At 30.8% G+C, this 20,974-nt stretch overlaps 1 protein-coding gene across 2 annotated transcripts in view; it reads right to left on the reverse strand.

Moving 5' to 3' along the window:
• LOC129958090 (tolloid-like protein 1) overlaps positions 1-20,974 on the reverse strand; it is a 71,390-nt gene that overhangs the window by 22,495 nt on the left and 27,921 nt on the right. For both annotated transcript variants that reach the window (XM_056070286.1, XM_056070280.1), the window contains 2 exons: positions 14,849-15,097; positions 11,180-11,308 (listed from right to left, as the gene is read on the reverse strand). In XM_056070286.1, coding sequence (XP_055926261.1) covers positions 11,180-11,308; positions 14,849-15,097 — 378 coding nt within the window. The remainder of the gene's footprint in view (positions 1-11,179; positions 11,309-14,848; positions 15,098-20,974) is intronic.

Below are 20,974 nucleotides of genomic sequence, written 5' to 3' on the forward strand. Positions count from 1 at the left end.
TATGGTTGGCGCTGCATAATCAGAAATGGTTTTAGCACCAGTAAACTCCATCAAGAAAGAAAGATAAATTGGATGAGTCATTTCAGATCAAATATTTATGATCCCGTTTCATTTTTATGCAAGAATGGAAATTTTCTCATCGTTGTAATCAGTGATACAACAAAGAATAAAAATAATAACTCTTAACTATGTAACAAGTGTGCTTTTCTGGGCGTTTTACATAATCTAAAATCATGTCATAGTCATCCTTTAGTTTTAAAGGTCTTAGATGTTTTTGATAAACTCATTTCTCGTAGTTACACTATTTTATTCTGTTGGGTACCATTCCATGCTGGAATTTTGAGCAACGAAGAGGCAGAAAAGGCTGCCAAATTGGCGACCACTTCAATCGCTACTACTATTTCTGTAAGCGACATAAAGAATATTAAAATGCTTCTTTAATCTAAATGGCAGAGACAGTTTGACTTGCAAACAAACAACAAACTTCTTGTGATCAAACCACATGTGCAACATTGGCCCTCATTAGCGAACAGGAAAACAGATACTATTTTAACTGTTTTACGCATTGGAAACACTAGATTCACCCATATTCACTTGCTGCTAGCTGAACAACCACCTCTGTGTTCGAGATATTACTGTCAAATATCTATCCAGCATATATTGTCAGATTGCTCAAATTTCAATGCCCAGCGTTTACAGGCTTTTTAGAAGTCTTGCATTCCATTATCTTTCTTGCTTGATAAGACTCCTCATGTTCAAATCTTTGCATTTTCAAAGTCCATAAAGTTTTAACCACTTATTTAAAGCTTGATTACATTTTAGAGTATCCCCTCACATTCCCTTCGATGACTGTTTGGAAATGGTATAATTTTACCTATTGTTTGGCGCAGCATGGTCAACATAATAGCTCTTGTGCTAGAAAAATCCAAACAAATCAAATCAAAATGCTCTAAGAATGGTTCGCCAGACATTAATAGTTATATCAAGGACTTACTTTAAAGCTATGGACAGATCCTGTAATTTTGAGCCAGCATTAAATAAAAAGGATTGCAGTACATTTCGTCTAGAAGTTTTCATACCATACTAGCTTTGAAGACGAACAATGGAGTAAACACGTCACCGTCTGTCGGTTTAGTAGTATGTGAACTCGGAAATACAACGATTTAATGTATGATCGTACAATTAGCATTGTTATCATATTTTTGACTCAACTATCGGAAATGAAAATGCCTCAAATCCGCTTTCGACACATGGCCGAGATATTCTTTTCCATTTAACTGTAAATTAATATAAACGTTCCACTAACGGCTTGATAATCTTATTGTTGCGATATAATAGATAATGAAGAGCTGTTGGTAGCTTAGTTCGAAATAGTAGGCGAAACTTTATGACGCATCAGTATGCTTAATTAGCCTCTTTGAAACGACACGAATACTATTACAGAATGGACCTTGTAATTTTAAATTGATAATTTGTCAGATGACGAAGACGATGCCTGATCTGTACCCTTCTCTCCGAGCTTCCACATCACACTGATGGCAAATTAAATTAGAAAATCCACTAACATTATGTAGTTGAAATTTCGACAAGAACTAAAAACTTCCGTGGGTGCAAGAAAAGACATTCCTAGAGACATTTCATGTAAAATGTATAAATGCATTGCTTTCAATGATTTGTAGAAAGGTGAAATTATTTGGTTTCGAATATGTAGCCTTACAATTTGTGTTATTATTATTATTATTATTTTCAGATCAGCTTGCTTACAGATCCGACTTCACTTCTCTAATGGATAAATAAATCCTACTTTTAGATGGGTTATGGTATAAATAAATAACCAATTTTATACTGGACATAAAATTTTAATCATATTAATATCGGGTTGAAAGGGGTAAGGCTTAGCTTAGCTTAGTTATATTAACGTCCCGTTGTAAAGCAACACTAGGATTATTTTGGGACGGACCTCGTCATTTTGAACCGCGGTCAGATGACGAGGACGACGTCTGAGCTGGCACCCCCCTCTCCACGCCGCACCACACCAGCGGGAGGACGTTTGGCATGACGGATTTAACGTGCAACAGACCCCCTTACACGACGGTTTTTCGGTGGAATTGGGTCTCGAATCTAAAACCCTACGGCTCACAAGCCGAGACCTTACCACCAGGCCACCGCGGCCCCAAAAGAAAGGGGTAAGGAGAAATTCAGAAAGGGTAAATGTATATGTCGTTTATTTGCGAGATAGCTAAGAATGTCTTGCCTACATCATCCACACAGAATTATATTAATGATTTATATCTCCCACCTGTGCCAAAACTGCTAAATTAGCTTGACCATCCTACTTGGTTACGATTGTAGGTTGAGAAATGTTTGAGGATGGTTTTACACTATTTAGATGAATGTGAAGTTTCACGTGTTTTTCTTCTTGCCTAGGTTTTTGAAAATTTTCTGTTTTTATTCTTCTTTGAATTTGATCACGTGTACATACGCAAAATTCCGTTTCGTAATCGGTTGCTTTCTGAATGGCGTTTCATTAGCTGCCTGATCTTGATTCGCTAGCTTTATTACATTGAAAGAATGCCATTTTTTAATTATATTCAAAGGAATGGAATGAAAACCGAGCACCGAAATAATTTTAATTAGTTTTTATAAATTTAACAGTTGCTGCTTCCAGGAAGGAGTTTAATACATTGAAAACGTGGATATGAAGAATAGTTATTAATCTCTCGAATAATAAAGGAAAATGTGTGTATGGGTGCTCTACAGGTGCGCCTTTGTAAATAGAACTACTAAATTTGGCACAGATATATAGTGGAAGGTAAAAATACACATCTCCGATAGATCTTTTAAAAATTTATTAAAATTTTAATTAATTAGAAAATTAAGTTAGATTTTCGCATTTTTCGGTGATAAATTCGGAACATATAGCATAAAGATAATTAATTTATATAGCATAAAATTAATGAATTTATATAGCATAAAATTAATTAATTTATATAGCATAAAATTAATTAATTTATATAGCATTTATAAATTAATTAAACTACATATGTTTATTATAGCACACAAAAAATTAAATTAGTTTAGTTTAGTTATATTAACATCCTAGTGTTAGCCCTAGTGTTTTAAAGCAACACTAGGGCTATTTTCGGACGGACATCGTCATTTTTAACCGCGTACAGATGACGGGGACGACACCTGAGCTGGCAACCCCGTCTCCACTCCTCCACAGCACAAAAATAAATTTTACACCATCTTAAAACTTAACATTATTTTGCAATGACAAAAATTGAGTTGTTTTTAACTTTTTTTTACATACTTAATTAACTAATGTTTTCTAATACATTTTAAAACAATATATTTTTTTCTTGAAAATGAAACAGAAGTCGTTTTCATTCTTGCTGCTAATATTTTATCCTGGTCTTTCTCCCATTTATTGGTGATCAATATTTGAAGCTTTGTCTTATTTTTATGAATGGGTTTCCAATGAAAGTACGTATTACTAATGCCATGGCATTGAATACCATTACTCATTTTTAAAATTTACTCAATTTTCAAAGATTTTATAGTTCTCTCAATTTGATATGATTGAAATTTTTATAGAACCAGAGCCAAATTTTTATTGAACAATCTTTTGATATATTATATAAATCATGAAATATATTTTCCTGCACATACAAAATTTCAGTGTGAAATATTTTTTTCTATCCTTTTTTTTACGCGCGTGTTTCAAATTATCAAGCATATTATTCGACAATTCGAAGTTTAATCACTTTCTATTTAAAATTAATCTTCAAATTTTCAGTGAAATGATAGAAAATTAGAGAGGCATATAGTACTATGAACATATTTGTAAAAAGCATATAAAATACATGACTACCAACAACTGAAATTTAAAAAAAAGTACTGTGTTGAAGAAGCCATTAAATCAATTGCATACAAATTAAGTTCAATAAAAAACTTTACGCAATTAGTAATCTCTTAGAACAAACTGATTTCTAAAAGTGGTTAGTTTTAAATTAATGAGTTTAATAATGAGTAATTAATGAGTTAATTAATTAATTATTATGAGTAATTAATTATTATGAGTATATATGAGTATTATTATGAGTAATTATTATGAGTTATACTTTTAGTATAATTAATTATTATGAGTAATTAATTATTATGAGTAATTAATTGAGTTAATAATGAGTTAATTAATGAGAAATAAAGAGCTTAAGAAAAAGGAAGTAAGCTTTTAATTTATAATGATACAGTATCACTCAAATAATAAATACTACAAAGGAATGATTCCTTGTTCCTCCATATATAATTTTAAATTGCATTTTTTACAACATTAATTATTATTAGTTAGAATCAAAAAATTTCCAGAAATCAAACTGAAGAATGTGTTATCCTAAAATTTAAAATTTCCTTCTGAAAGGTCTTAAGATAATTAGATTTAAATGGAAATATTTTTTTTAATAAAAAATATTGACTCTTTTTTTTTTCTGAAGACCATACTTCATTTTTTTAGAGTTGGCTTAATTTTTAGTATATTACAGTTCGAAATTTCAGAAAAAAACTGAGTAGAGTTCTTGGTAAAAACACAAGTTTTGTCTTGGCCTTCACTAGTTTATCTAAACAGTAATAAGTTTTTGAAAAAGGCTTGTTTTAACTTCGATAATATCATCCCTTATTTGACATCTAGATCTCATTATTAATAATTTGATAAGGCCTGGTTCTAAGTCTTTTTCTTGACCTTAATACTGCTGGAAAATTGGGAGTATATTTCAAATATTAGCTGCATTTTTTCCCCCTTTAATAGATAAATTTTGCCGAAATGGTGTCTTTTCCGCCCACAGTCATTTTAAGTTGACAGATGGTATATGTCCAAAAACGGAAGAGTAACTTTCGATTTTATTCCTAATCCAGAAATAAAAATAAGAAGATACCATCCACTGATAATCCAAATTATATCAGGACATGGGAGATTTCCTGCATATTTCCGAAGATTTGGAAGAATGCAGGACAATAAATGCATTTGTGGAGGAATCGGTACTGTTTACCACTATTTAAAGGAATGTATTGAAATCTCGGAGTTAAGAAAAAATCTGAAAATTATAAATAATGACTTAAGTACAGTACAGATGGTACCAGGTAATCTTAAAACTCTGAAGGACATAATGCCAAAAATTGTCAGTTTTTTACCAACTTTTTGAGAGTTTGTAGATAAGGAAGAAGGACAGTAATTGACCACTTTATGGCCAATTACCTCTAAGAGAATGTCTAATTGACAAATCGTTCAATGCAAGGATGGACAATGCTCAAGATAGCAGTCGGCCACAACAAATCCTGTCGATACTGCTACGTTCAGTGGTGGCGGGGTGGTTGGCTATACGCAAGAGGAAGAAGTAATTTTAAGTTTCAGAGCAAAATGAACGAATGATTCTGCGAAAAGTAAAATTTATAATTCATTGTATTCTTTAGAGGAAAACGGAAACATTTCTTAGAATTAATAAACAGAAAAAATGCCTTTCCTTTTTTTTTAAGATAATAGAAGACTATCTCGGCAGGCAGCTTAATAACATTTCTATTTTCTATCATTATCCATCAGTTTAGTCTTTAGATATGGAGAGGAGAAATATTGAACAGAACAGCGGAGTAAAATGATCAACCAAATGATTGGAATAAATTGATTACTTCAAGACTAGGGGCGAAATCTAGACCATTGAACTTGTCACTTTTAAGTTTTGTTTACTTTTAAAGAAAAGTGGGAAACTTTTAATAGGCTAAATAAAAGTGACAATTAATATTGCAACGAAGTTTGTTCTAACTTGACGCGGGTTGAGTGGTTCAGTGGTAGAATGTTATGAACTGAAAATGCCAGTTCGCAAGTTCGTTCCGGGCAAGTTACCTAAAAATTGTTCTGTTATTGATTTATTTTCTGTTATTCATTGCTGGTTCTAGAATGTTCTTATAATTTCTGTATCTTTCTGAATCCGGAAGATTCGATTCCTTTCGTCCTGTGGATAAAAACCGATGTAAGGTAATAAAGTCTCGAGGTGAGATTAAGGATTGTTATCTTTGACTTTTGTTAACAAACGGTTTATCTAAGCTAACTGCAACCCCATGATAATATATTGAATAAAAATGAAAAGTATTATGAGATAATTTCGAAACCTTTCAGAGACTTACCGATCAGGACTCCAGAAACTTTTCACTCAAATATTAAATACTGTTCCGTTTTAGACTACGGAAGATATTTGTTTTAAACTAAAATTTGTACTTAATTGAATTATATTTGAGGAATTATACTTTAACAGAAATGGTAGAATCAGCAACTACTTTTTTGCGGCTTAAAAAAAAAGTAACATTTGGAGCATATTCTTTATCTAATCTTGATAAAAAAAATAAAAAAAACCCCAATATCTGGACAAAAATGTCTTATTCTGTAATTTCTTCGTATTCAAATAACTTTTTTGAAAATAAATGGAAAATAAAGACAAGGCTATATAATTCGAATTTAATTCTCAACTTATAAAAACTGAAAAATTATTATTTAAATTTGTTTCTAACAACAAAAATGTCAATACCATTTTTCTACTGTTAAAAATCCTCATCTTCTTTTACTGTAGTAACACTATTATTTGCTAAATTAGTAGTAAAATTTTTTTGCCATTTAGTTTTCGCATTCCAGAACGAATAACGTCACCTTTATTTTGCTACTGAAAATGAAGCGGTAGAAGCCAGTAAATGCTATCAGGAGAGAACAATGGAACGGAACATTGGTTCTTTCAATAGACGGCAGTGATTCTGAAATTCGAGAATTGTTTCAGCTGCGTTTGCTTTGTTCTAATCCGACATTAAGTCTTTCCAAACGCTTGGTAGATCAAATTTCAGTTTAACAACGCATATGTGGGAAAAACACAGCTTCCTTTTCTGATCTAATATGATTATATAATTATGCTTTGAAATTTTTTTTTCTTTTGATGGTAAGAATATCCGCTTCAACTAATTATGAAAATTTTCTCCCTCTTAATGAAAGACTCACTCCTTTTTTAATACTTTAAATATGCAAGAAAATGTTTTGTCATAATAAAAGAAATTTGATATTGACCAATTTCCACTTTTCATGTTTGGTTATACATTTACTTATCTATGAACAAGATAATTCAAATAAATAAATAAATAGACGAAGGGAATTCGGTATGTGGCCTTTATCCCATGATTTTGATGAAAACTCTTGCGCGAGATTGTCGGTGAATCATCTTTAAGAGTATATAATTCCATAATAATATGACTCAAAACTGCAATAAGTTAAACGGATGAAATTTGAAAGCGATAATTAAGAAATAAAGGCAATTTGGTTTGATGATTTTATATCAAAATTTCGGAGGTATATTTAAAGTTTTGATTCACCTTCTCTAAGGGAAGAATACCAAAAAGCGTATTCGATTTTCATCACCATTCAAAAAAGCGCCACCATCACCATTCAAAAAGTCAGAAAACTTGATATTGTGCAAAACACAAGAAAATGTCGAGGAAAGAGTACTCTAGCGAATTTAAATTTGAAGTTTCTCTTACATTACAATTATTGCTAAAAACTAAAAATATGCATACATGTTGAATGAAAATATTTTGAAAATGATTGGCATCGTAATTTAAAGGATACAATTCATCTCATTGGTACTGTAACCAGAAACCGAAGTTCAATCTTTATTAAAATAAATTAAAAAAAGAATAAATGTGTGATGAAAGTACTAATGTGATGTGAGATGATGAGAGTAAAATTGGATTAATAATAAAATTAAATATATTAAAGGACATGAAATTTTTAAAAGTGTATCTGGTAAACAACTCAAAATTTTTTGAAAATCCGTGAAAACGAAGACGTATTGAATGCTCTTCAATAAAGGCGCTATCCCCTTCCTTTATGCTTAAAAGTTGTGGAGCTCGTATGAGGCCGCAAGTGATGAGTGCTCAGATTTTTATTTTTAGAGTCTCGCACATTTTGTGCTTCATAGTATAGTGAAGAAAATCTAATATTCAATTTGGACGCTCTTTTACAATTGAAATCAAATTTAGATACATAACTACAACAGTAATACCATATCAAAATCCTAATTTCATTTATCCAGGTAATCCAGGTTTTACATTACATGCGTGCGAATGTACAGGCCAATAAACGATCAATATTTTGATAGATTTGATTCAAAATTTGACCCGAATTTGTTTTTTAGATAAAAAAAAACTGTATTTCACGGTAATTTTTTGAGATTTTGCAGTCATCATATTCACTTGCATCCGTACAAAACGGCAAACTTTCTAAGAGAAAAATTTGGTGTTAAAGAACACGAACCAAATTTCATCCGTTCGACTCGAAGTGTTTTTGAGTTTCGCGTTCGCATATGTATAATTACAAAAGTGAGTTTTTTGAATATCCGTCAACATCTCAAAATCGAATATTTTTTTGAGGATTATTATAATTTCCTTTTCGTATATCAGAAAGTAAATACTTGATCTTTTTTGGTTGGGTTGTACATTATATGAGAACACTTGATATGAGAGTCGAACATGCATTCCCAAATTGTTTAATATCGTGGTTGGAATATTTCTTTTAGAGACATAGTTTAACCTGCAATATAGTTTTAGGTCGATTTCTCATATTGAGAATGGCTTCAGCAAGTCACGATACTTTACTAAACATTTGTTTTCTCACAGAGATTATGCATTTTAAAATTATAACTTAGTTCTTATCTAATGGCATGATCTAATCGGGAATTATTGAATTTTTTAAATCAACCATAACTAAAATTATCGTTTAAATTTAACTTAATTCTGATTTATAGAAGTATGATTCATGGAATTTTAAAGAAATCAGTAATATTTCCGTGTGTAGACCAATAAGATTATTAAATATGAAACAATCTAGTTAATTATCCTTCTCATAGCTTATTCTTAGAATGCAAATTGAATACATTTAAATATAGGTTTTGTCTAATTGGTGAAATTATAGGATAAAGAAAAGGTTGGCAAATTTTGAGATGAACGAGCTTATACCTCATCGCAGTTTAAAAATTATTCGTGTCAGATCTTAGATTAAAGAAGGTAAATAAAAAATTACTCTATTTGCTTTTAACAAGCTGAATAAGGAGCCTGTATTTTCTGAAAGAGTTCCTACAAATCAGATTTGTAACAAGCCGCTTCAGTTCAAAATTTGATTTGAGTTTGGCATACATAATTTCCTTTTTAAAATTTTTTTTAACTGATTATGGCAACAAAACGAATTTTTAAATAAATATGAAAATCCAAAGATACTGAGAATTTGACCTTATATCTGTGTTTTGGACTCTAAGACTAAAATGTGATGTTAGAAATTTTTTATAATTGCATAAAGAAATTTGTACTTGATAAACACAACATTTTGCTAGCATGCGCGAAATAATGCAACAAATAAAATAACTACTGCGTAAAAAAACACTTGAAGGATTTTATGAATTAAACTTAGACAAATCCTATTTAATTTTTAATCAGCAATTTGTTAACTATTGTATTATGTAACAGCTACGACTTATGATTATGGAATTAAAATTCATCAGTTGAGAGGACCATAATAAGAGATGTCTAGCATCGATTTAAATTAAATAATATTTTGTTAATTTCAATGAATAATTACTCTTTTGTACAAACTTTAATGAATAAAATAGCAGTTTTGAAGACAAAATGTTAGTGTTAGTGTTAAACCATTTGTAAAAAATCTTATAATAGTGCTCTTTCAGATTATTTTAGCTTTTTAAAAAAAGAGTTCATCAAAGTGAAATTAAAAGGACTAGAGAAAAGTGCAAATGAAAAGAACAGTGCAGAAATATTTTGTTATAATATTTATTTTTTACAAAAAATGTCACAAAGTAGAAAAGTGGAATGCAAAAATAGAAACTCTTCCAAGATGTACAGTTTCGAAGCAACTATTGACAAAAGTCAGAATTTACTAAACGCTATGTAATTACATACTATATAATAAAAATGAATTGTATAGAATTTTATTGAAAATTTAAACGGCACTCAAATTATGTTCAGAATTTGTAAACTATAAAATTTTAGAAAAATTAATTTAAATTTCTTAAGATAAATCACTTGATTTTCTGATTTATCAATCGATTTATTGAACTAATGAATAGTTATATTTATAAACAAAATTTCATATTAAGTTATTTAAAATGAAGGATTAACATGAAAATAATAACTAATGCAACTAATGCATTTGGAAAAAAATCGGTTTGCTGGTTTGGTACGAAAAAAAAAAAATATGCTCTTTCGCTCAAAGCTAATTTTATTCTATTAAAAAGTTGAATATACTATTTGCAGCCGAAACTGTTCCTATTTGTCAGACAAGAGTCGGAACTTTTATGCTCCAAAATATTTATAAGGAACCTTTTGTTTATTTGAATTGATTTAATATTACAATGAAAGAGGCAGCTATTTGAAGTTTAATCATAATATAGTTATTTGATTGTAAACTATTTTTACGTTGAAAAATTTTATAGATTTCAACTATGAATTCTGTTAAGGTTTCTTGAAAGATCTGAATAAAAAGTCGTAATGTTTTTTGTTTAATTTAGTTATATTAACGTCTCGTTTTAAAGCAAAACTAGGGCTATTTTGGGACGGACCTCGAAATTTTGAACAGCGGTCAGATGACGGGGACGACACCTGAGCTGGCACACCCCCTCTTCACACCACACCACACCAACGGGAGGACGGTTGGCCCGGGCGGATTTAACGTGCACCAGACCCACTTACACGACGGTTCTTCGGTGTTATAGGGTCACGAACCTGAAACCCTCCGGTTCTGAAGCTGAGACCTTACCACCGGCCGATGAGTTAATTGAAATGAACAAATCGTGAAAGAGTTCTAAAAGTCGATCTTGAGAGATGATAATGAAATTTATAATAATTTAAATTAAAAAGAACACTCTTAATGAAACACTCAATAACTTTGAAAAAAACAAACAAACAGATATGTGTAGCGAAAAATGAACGGCACATATTTCCCTTCTTTGCTTTGGAATTATTAAAAGCATCTATCTCATCCTTTCGATCAAAACGTTTTCGCTACTTCTTGCATAAAAAGAAGTTCATTTTATGAGTAAGAGTGTAAGCTCATTGTCTTCTGGAGACTTTTCACTGCTCGGCACAGTACCTGTAAAATTAGAAACTGTGCTTAGGTCGCAGGGTCCCGGAAGTTGAGTCACTTGAATGTTGAAGGTGTTGTTAGAACCCACTGAAGTTATAACGAGCTCATCCGTCGAAGAAGGAAACTGGATATATTCTGAAAAAGATATTCCAATAAATTACGAAAATAATAAAAACCGTTTCCTTTAATATGTATCTACTAGTTGATATTGCCGGCGTCGCTCGAAATTAAACTACATTCTTGTTGTAGTATTTTTATGTTTTTTTTTTTGTAATTTTGTACAAAATATTACAAAAAAATAAAAAATTCTGTATTTTCTGAAACATTTTTTAATAAATTAAAATGAGAATATCAGTAGAGAATGATAGTAAAGAAAATGAAAATATCAATAGGTTAATCTGAAAACTGTCAATTGATGACTTCCTTCATAAGTTATTAATTTATATACAGTGACTCAAACAATGGAGAGTACACCTTATTTTTACTTGATAAATCCGTCTTTCACTATAAATAACACATGACCGAGAAGTGCAGATATGTTTTTATTTTTACCCATAACAAATGGTTTAATTTTGAGTAAAAATAAAGAAAAATAAACGAAAAACTTCTAAATTGAAAAATTTCAGAAGCCTTTTAAATAAACATACTCAGATTTTTGCCTCAAAAAATTGAGAGTACACCAATGAAATTTTTGCAATATCACGCATAGAATCACTGTTCAGCTGCATGTCTTTCGGCTCCTATAATGGCCTTTAAACATCATGGTACCGATTCGAACAATTTTTGGTGGTATCTGAAAATATTTTATATCATTTTAATTGCATTTGTTTTAAATGGATTTTATTTCTAATTTTGCATTTTTGAACCACCTTTTCGAGTATGGCCCACGAATATTCAATGGCATTGATGTCAGGGTACTGTGATGGTGTGTGTAACTACTATCTACAATGAAAAAGACATCACATTTTGACTTTAAGGACATTCTGTTTGGGGTGATTGTCCTGCTGGAAAATGGAATTTCCATCTAAACTCAAATTTTTAACACTTTCCTTTAGATTGCTGCGACTATATGGTTCTTCCAACTTGTTGCAGAAACTTTTCAAATCCTAGGCAAAAGTGTAAGTGTTGAAATTGTGCGAAATGCCATTAGAAAAGCTGGATATAAAAGTCGCATTGTTAGAGAGAAACCGTTCATCAGCTTTCAAATTCAAATAAAGCATATAAAAAGTTTACATAAATTCATACATTGAAGACCAATAACTTTTGAAAGGAAGTTATATTTAGTAATGAAAAAACAGTCAACATTTCTGGCAGTGGCAGCCATCGTACTGTATGGAGAAAGCCTAATACTGCTTTGGATCCAAAAAATTTACGTCTTACTGGTAAACACGGTGGTGACTAAGTCACGATTTTAGATTGCATGGCTTCATCCGGAGTCGGAAATTTAATTTTTATAGATGGCATTATAAACCATATTGTTACAAAATTTTTCTTCTACAACAAATACCGCCAATAAATCGTAATGACGCAACACATTTAATCGCTAATTATTAGTTCAGCAGCTTTCTTGCTGTCTAATCCTCCAAATTTCTCTACGAGTCGGCGACTCCGACTCCTCTCACACACACCACTTCTGACGATTCACACGACTTCTCACGATACACACGACTTCTTCTCAGCTGGATTGCCTGTCTTTTATAGTTCCTGGAGGCGGGGCTGGAATCTTCAGACCAATCAGGGCGTACCTTGCTGTATCTCGGATCTTAACGGATGGATCGTGAAAGTTCTGAAACTTTCCAGTATATCCATTTAGTCGCCAAACTCGCCAAATTCAAACTCGCCAAGTCTCCAAATGGTCGCCAAGCTCTCAGGTCATTTACGCGGCAGCTGCTCAGCACAGATCTTACAACGGTCTTTCTCATGATGACACTTTTCATGCCGGGTAGCAAAATTACAGATTTGTAACAATATGGTTTACTTGGATATATTTCGCAGCAATCTAAAGAAAAGTGCTAAAAATTTGGGTTTAGATGGAAATTTCCTTTTCCAGTGTGACAACGACCCCAAACAGAATGCTCGTAACGTCAAAATGTGGTGTCTTTTTCATAGTAAACAGCAGTTACATACACTACCACAGTACCTCGACATCAAAGCTATAAAATATTCATGGGCCATATTCGAAAAAGTGGTTTAAAAACACAAAATTAAAAACAAAACCTATTTGAAACAAGTGTTGCAAGAAGAATGGGATAAAATATCTTCAGATACCGCAAAAAATTGGTCAAATCGGTACCATGACATTTAGAGGGCATTATAGGAGCCAAAAAACATGCAGCTGAACAGTGACACTTCATTTCTATGCGAGATATTGCAAAAATTTCATTGGTGTACTCTCAATTTTTTGAGGCAAAAATCTGAGTATGTTTATTTAAAAGGCTTCTGAAATTTTTCAATTGAAGAGTTTTTCGTTGATTTTTCTTTATTTTCATTCTAAATTAAACCATTTGTTATGGGTAAAAATAAAAACATGTTTTCTCTTCTCGGTAATGTGTTATTTATATTGAAAGTTGGATTTATCAAGTAAAAATAAGGTGTACTCTCAATTTTTTGAGCCCCTGTATATACACACTTCATATTTTCTTCACAACTCAAAGTTCTATAATCTCCTTAAATAAACAGGAGAGGATGACAAAACATTTTAATGGCAGTATTTTTTAAATCTAATTAAAAAAGACTTTAAAATTATTTTAAAATCTATCTAAAAACATTTTGCGGAAAATATCAAAGAAAATAAAACAGAATAAAGTAATGAAGGTCGAAGTCTCACCTTGCCTTGCAATAGAATATCTACTAAATCTTATTTTAGAAAAATTTAAGTATATTCAGTTTTTAAATTTGAAAGATTCAAAATAACCGAGGAAGAGGAATAACCATCTTGGATATATATTTTTTTTCCTGTGCTTCGGATTTTCTATAAAATTTATGGAATAATGCGTCATTTCTCATTATTCAACTTGTTGGATAAAATTCACTGCATACATATTGTACCATTTTCTTGACAATATATTGTTTTGTCATTCAGGAACTTGATTATATGTTAAGCTATAAGTACTTTAATTTATTTTTTTTATCCCAAACAAATGATGTCACTTGAATATGAATTTCAGAATATACTGATACCAAACTTTTATAGAATTTAAGGTAATGAATTCAAAATTAAAAAGTGGAAAATAATTAAAATAAAAAAAAATGTTGCTTTTGTTTGAAACAATAAAAGTATGTTTTTAAAAGCTGTTTTTATTATAACTTAATTTGTTTTAATTAAAAAAAATCATTGCAAGTTACTTTCTGGGAAGAAAAATTATAATTAGATTTTGAGGATAATATAAAAGATAAATAAGTAATAATTTATCCTCGGAAGCGTAAATAAAATGTATTAAAATTGCCCAACTGTTAAATTCTCTCCAAAATCTTAATCGGAAATAATGTATTTTCTTAAAATATGACACTTTACAATCTGTAAGAGAGCACAATTCATTTTTCAAGAAAATGAATAAATTATTCTATTGTAAAGATACGAGAAATAAAATCATCAATTCTCTAACTACTGAAATGTTACAAAAAATAACAAAGGCAGAAAAAAGCAAATAAACAGAAAAAGCTTTATCTTCTCACTTCTATTTCCTCCTAAAACTCCGCATAATTTTTGACCATCCGGCAGCAGCAGGTGGTCCTGGCTGCATCCGGAAGACTGCGTAACCTCGAAAGTGGTGAAGTCCAGTTGCAGAAGGCACGCCCTCGGCTCTGAGCGTCGGATGGTGTAGACACATCCGTCGGCAGGACCGTCTTCTCCGTCGGGAAACCGGAGGGAACCCTGACGGCCAGTCACCGTCCGAGCGCATGAAGCGATGGCCCTCGTAGTTGCTAGAAGGACACACACATTCTTTCATCAAAAATAGTTTTATCACGAAAATGTGTTTAAGCTGACGTATTATTTGTAAACTACGTGATGTGAAGATCGTTACTTGAATATCGAGAGGAAGCTTCAAACCTGCCAAACTCCTTCACACAAATGTTATTTCCTCCATCCTTCAAATTATAGACTGCAATTGTAATAATAAGATCGCAATCCTAATTACATTTATCGAAGTAGTTTGGATTTGGACTAAAATTTGTTGCAGATCTATATTTTGGATGTTAATTCTCCACAACATTTTTTTTTATATATTATACTTATTATGAACTGTAGCGAACTTGTTAACTTGCTTTAGGATAGTCAAATAACAAACTTCCTAAGAATGAGTTTCGTTCAAAATTAGACACAACCTTACACAATTGAAGTAAAGACCACACACCAGATTTCATCCATTTAGCTCAAAGCGTTTTTTAATTATCCTGTTCATAAGTCAACCATCTAACTCTCCGACCCGCCCTAAGGCACACGGATTAAAACCATAAAACTGAATGACCGGACCGCCGCAACAGCAATTGGCGGGAACTGTGGTTGAGTCCTAAGGGCCGTCACCGGCCACGGTACAACCCTCCCCGAAGGAAGTACGTCCCGTCATCGATGGGAGGAGCCAGATCCCCCACCTATTAGTGTACCCTCCAGGGTGGCGAGATCCAACCACCATGCCGGAAGCATCTCATCCTCATTTCGAGGTGCCCCCCCGAGGGTCTTATCCTGTTCATAAGCAGGCAAACATAATTAAAAAAAATTGGACTTGGGGGAGGTCTGAAAAGTGAAGATTTATCAAGCTCGAAATATTTTAATAAATACAATTTTGCATGCTTTATATACGAAATAAAAAGAAGGGTAGTTAGTATATAAAGAAATGATGCAAGATAGACGGAACTGTCTTCTGAAAAACTGTTGCGTAGATAGGCTGATGTAATTAAGATGGGCTAATTATATCTAAAATATGACCATACTATGAAGTTCAAAATGGCTTCAATCAATAAAGTTAAGCTATTTTGTTCCCAATTATCTGAAGAACACAATGAAGGGCATTTCTCAGAATAGTATCGAGCTGTGACATTAGCCTCGAGATAAATCATTTTCTGTATTTTTGAATAAATGTTTTCACTAATTATTATTCAGAACTGTTTCCAAATTGTTCTGATAATATCATCTATATATTTTTAACTAGCCGCCTATAGCGACTAGCTGGTTCTCTGGGATAAAAAATAGCTAAATAAAATATTTTTCAATGAACGATTTCATGTAGCTTGCTCTTGTTGATTTAATATGCAAAGTAATTTTAAACATCAAATTTGATGAACTTGTAACACGTATTGTTTTAAAACCTTTACAAATGTCTGTCCAATGTGCAATGCGTCTTCTTGATTTTTTATCGCATTAACAAAATTGTGAATTTTAGCGTGAGAAACGAAAGTATTTTCATTTACACTAATATAAAAAACTTTTTGATGAACTAAATAACTTCTTTTAGACCTATAATGAAGATGAATATAAGAGTATGCGTCGATTCTCTACAGGTCAGACCGTTTTGGCTGCAGCTATAGAATTCAGCACATATATGCTGGAAAGGATGTGGATTTGTACCTATGAGGGATTTTTTAAAATTTTAATTAATTAAAAATTAACCACAATTTTGACATTTTAGAATGACAACTTTCGAAAAATATTAGAGCACAAAATTGGTTTTTATATCTCTTTAAATTTTAAAAAAATAAATTTTCACTGATTATTTTTTGCTATAATTGGTTTCCTATTTTAAACTAATTTTCAAAAATACTTTATTCTACCACTATATTTTATCTATAATATATATTTTTCATTAAAATTATAAAAATAAAATTTAATCTACGCGAGCATGTTCAGCGTACGTATTAGCTTTTATCAACATGTTGCCATCACATTGACAAATACCTAAATTAAAAGTTTAGGATAAATACTAATTCTAAAAAAGTATAATTCTTAGCACGTGTTTGTATAAAATGGAATAAATAAGAATTTTTTTTTTAATAAAAACAAAAGTGAGAAAATTTTTCTGTTATCTTTTAAAATATATCTAACGTATCTTTTTTTCTATCTTTTAAAATATTTTATAAATTTAATAATTCTGTGTTATTTATGGCAAAAGTGCTTTATATACAAACGGAATATCCACTCTAATTTAATTTATAAATTATTAGCGTTAGATATTTACATATAATATGAAAATGGTTTAATAAATCAACGAATACTATATAGTTTGAGTCAATAAATATTATAATGAATCACAAATTTAAAGTTTTTATACAGAACTTTGTCCTATGAGCCATGTTTAATAAAATATTCTTGAGACATTAACATTTTAAATTTTAAAAAAATGCATTCTTTGATGAGTTAAAGCTCAGTGAATTATTAAAATTTAAATTTCATTATTTTATAAAAGAGCGTTATTATTTCATTATTTTATGTCATTATTTCGTTATTTAAACTATTCCATTGATTGTCTCGAAGAACATGCATTAGAAAACGTCTTCACAGGGCTTCTCCGACGTTGCCTGACCTCAATCACAGTACCAATTATGTTGTAAGTTTTTGTTTTAAATAAAAATTTATGACTTCTAAAGATGTATCAAAGAGTGCCTGCTTTTCTCCCCACCCTCCGATTTCGAAACACATTCCAAAGACAGATCCCTCAACTTCAATAACTGGGTCGATTTGATCAATTTTATTCACTCATTATTTTCACCATTTCTTACCATATCTAAGTAACCAGAACGCTTAAGTTTATTATTCAATTTAAAATAAACCTTTTGCTGTATGATGAGTTTTCTGATAAAATGTAATTCGTCAAGATTAGTTATGATTGGATTAATACCATTAATATAAAAGGCAAGCAAGTGGTCACCGAAGTTTGTAAGTTATAGCTTAAACTAAAAATTTTGTAGTTAATTTATTAAAAGAAAACCCCAAAAAAAAAAACAAAAAAAAAACATCCTTTAGGCTCAGAGATTTTGAGACGTGAATAAATTCGTTAGATTTCAGAATACCATCTTTTCCATTATTTTCTCTTGGAGCGAGGAGGTCGTTTTAAAGTATATAAATTAGAAAGAATATTACTAAAATGAATCAGTTAATAAATTACATATTTGCAGACTACATTAGTTTGATAATCAATAATTATTTTAACTATATTCTTTTAAAAATAATTTCGATAGAGAGAAATAATAGAGAGAAAGCTAACAATTAACAAACAGATTCGATACCATAACTTGCATGTGATATGATTAAAAAATTGGGTGACCGATTATAGCTTTATTAACATTTGTAAAATCTTCTTTTTGTAATATATAATAATTAAGAAAAATCTGATTTGTAAAATTAAAAAAAAAGTGATTGAATATAGTGATATAAAATAGAATAAGAAAAGATATATATAAATTAATTCATTAAAAAATAAAACATTAAGTAAGAGTAGATATTAATAAAGTAGATTATATTATTTAAAATTAAAATAGTAGGATATTTGGACTTTTTTTTCAGCTACAACTTTTGAAATAATGAAGAAATCAAATTTAAATATCATAACAAGCACTATTACACCGGGTTTTAATTTTCATTTAATGGAAATTTGATAATGGCAACTACTAGTAGCATGACGTAACTGAATTTGCTAATAGTAACACATCTAATTGCGCCTTATATTGAATGGGATGTAAGATAAAAGATCCACAGCTGATTTCAAAACTATTTCGTATCTATCACGTGACCATAAATTAATTTTATTTCTATAGGACTGATAAAATTCCGGGCAACACCATGTCATTCATTGTTCAATTGCTGCGAAAATTTCAATAAATTATTTCTTAATTTCATATTGATTGTTTTTAAATCATTAGGGATATCCGCTTATTATTTTTTAAATTTCAAACAGCAATGAAAGAAATTTCGAAAGGCCAATTGAACGATTTCCGTCAATTTAAATTTACTTATTGAGAAATATATATAGCGAATTTCAAATTGTATTGTAAGATTAATATCACACTGAAAATACATCGGTGTGTAAATCCGCAAAAGATTTCAGATTAACTGAGTTTGAGTATTCACTCTATTTAGATAGATTTATTAATTAAAACTATAATAAATAAATTTGAACAAATAAAATCGCTAGAAATCTCTATAGGACAAATATAGCATGTAGTTGCTCTTGGGACTCTAAGAAAAAGATTTCAAAATTTTAATTATATTTAATTAAAGTTTAATCAAAAGTTCAATGTTTTCTCTGAATATCTTCTCATATTCTCGTGTAAAAAGCCATTTTACGCCTCTCTAAATCTGAAGAAATTTAGCTTTTTATTGATTTCAGTTTTTTTCCCATGTAATTTTTTCACAAATTTCAATACATTTTTAAGTATATTTTACATTAATATGCCCCATAATTTTTTTTACTACATACGTTGCAACAAAATGCGGTTTCTTGCATACTAAATATATAGATAGACATACATATAAAATTCCTGGTTTTGTTTGTGCACGTTGTTATTGATACAAATAAGAGTTGTAGTGAATACTTTATAAGCCAGTTAACAACTACGGTTCAGGGGCAATTGTTTTTGCATAATGGTTATGTTACTGGACTGCTAACCACAAGGTCCCAGGTTCTATCCTCGCTCATCACATATCACTAAATTGGTGACATCGAACGATGAACCTTCAACCTTCGTACAGCTGTTGTGGCGCCATCTACCCACAGCAAACCAAAGTCGTCAGATTCACTTGAAGCAGCAACCCAAAGTCGTCAGACTCACGTGACGTAGCATCAGCAACCACTCACACACTCGCTACTCAACTGGGTACAGGCCCATTAGACAACAGCTAAAAATACATCACCACTCAACAGCCATATCGTTCGTCTCACCTCCGACTCATTGGAGGGAGAGTCTGTGGAGAAAAGCATATAAGCCAGTTAACAACTTAGCTGCACGGGCAATTGCTTTTGCAAAATGGTTATGTTACTGGACTGCGAACCACAAGGTCCCAGGCTCTATCCTCGCGCATCACATATCGCTAAAGAGTAATTAAAAAATAACACAGAGACAGAAGAAAAAACCTGAAATTCTACCCTGTTTACGATGTCTTACTGGCTAAGGGTTGGAATATTAAATATATTTTCAAATATTTTTGTGGACAGAAGTGTATTGTTTGCTCGCTTTGGATAGAGTGTTGAGATACAGTTCATGTAGTATTCTAACCTACATGAACTGTAAGTTACGAGGCTCCTTATGTTCTTAACTAACTTGGAACTTTTCACATACCAGAGTGCAATAAAACGCAAGATTCTGAAGCAGAAGCACATTTTCAAACACACATTATTTAATTAACTCAGTTGATTTGATTTGTCCCCAAATCAATTGGAGTTCATTTTCTAAAAATTAAAATCAGAGCAAAATTATCAAATCAAATCAATCCATTAAAAAAGAAAACAAAAATCGGAATGTTTTATTTTTGTGCATCACTATATATTGAGATTACCTCAACATGATTTAAGCTACTTTGTGTGGAGCTACCTCAAATTTTATATCCAGAGAGTTCTGAATATTTGGAAGTGTTGGAAAAAAGAATAAGATGAAAATTGGAATTAAAGTTAAAGATGATTTGAAAAAAGTATAAATAAGTTGATAAAAGAGATGGAGATGTTTACAAAATTTCATAGGATCAAAAAAAAAAAAAGCTTCAAAAAATTGGTTTATAAAATTTTAAATTTCTCGCCTATTTACGTAAGTTAATCATATTAAATCACAAATATGATTTTATACATATGAATTCTTGCTTACAAATTTTTTGTT

This window comes from Argiope bruennichi, chromosome 2 (genome assembly GCF_947563725.1).
Source record: "Argiope bruennichi chromosome 2, qqArgBrue1.1, whole genome shotgun sequence".
In the NCBI taxonomy this organism is placed as follows: Eukaryota; Metazoa; Arthropoda; class Arachnida; order Araneae; family Araneidae; genus Argiope; species Argiope bruennichi.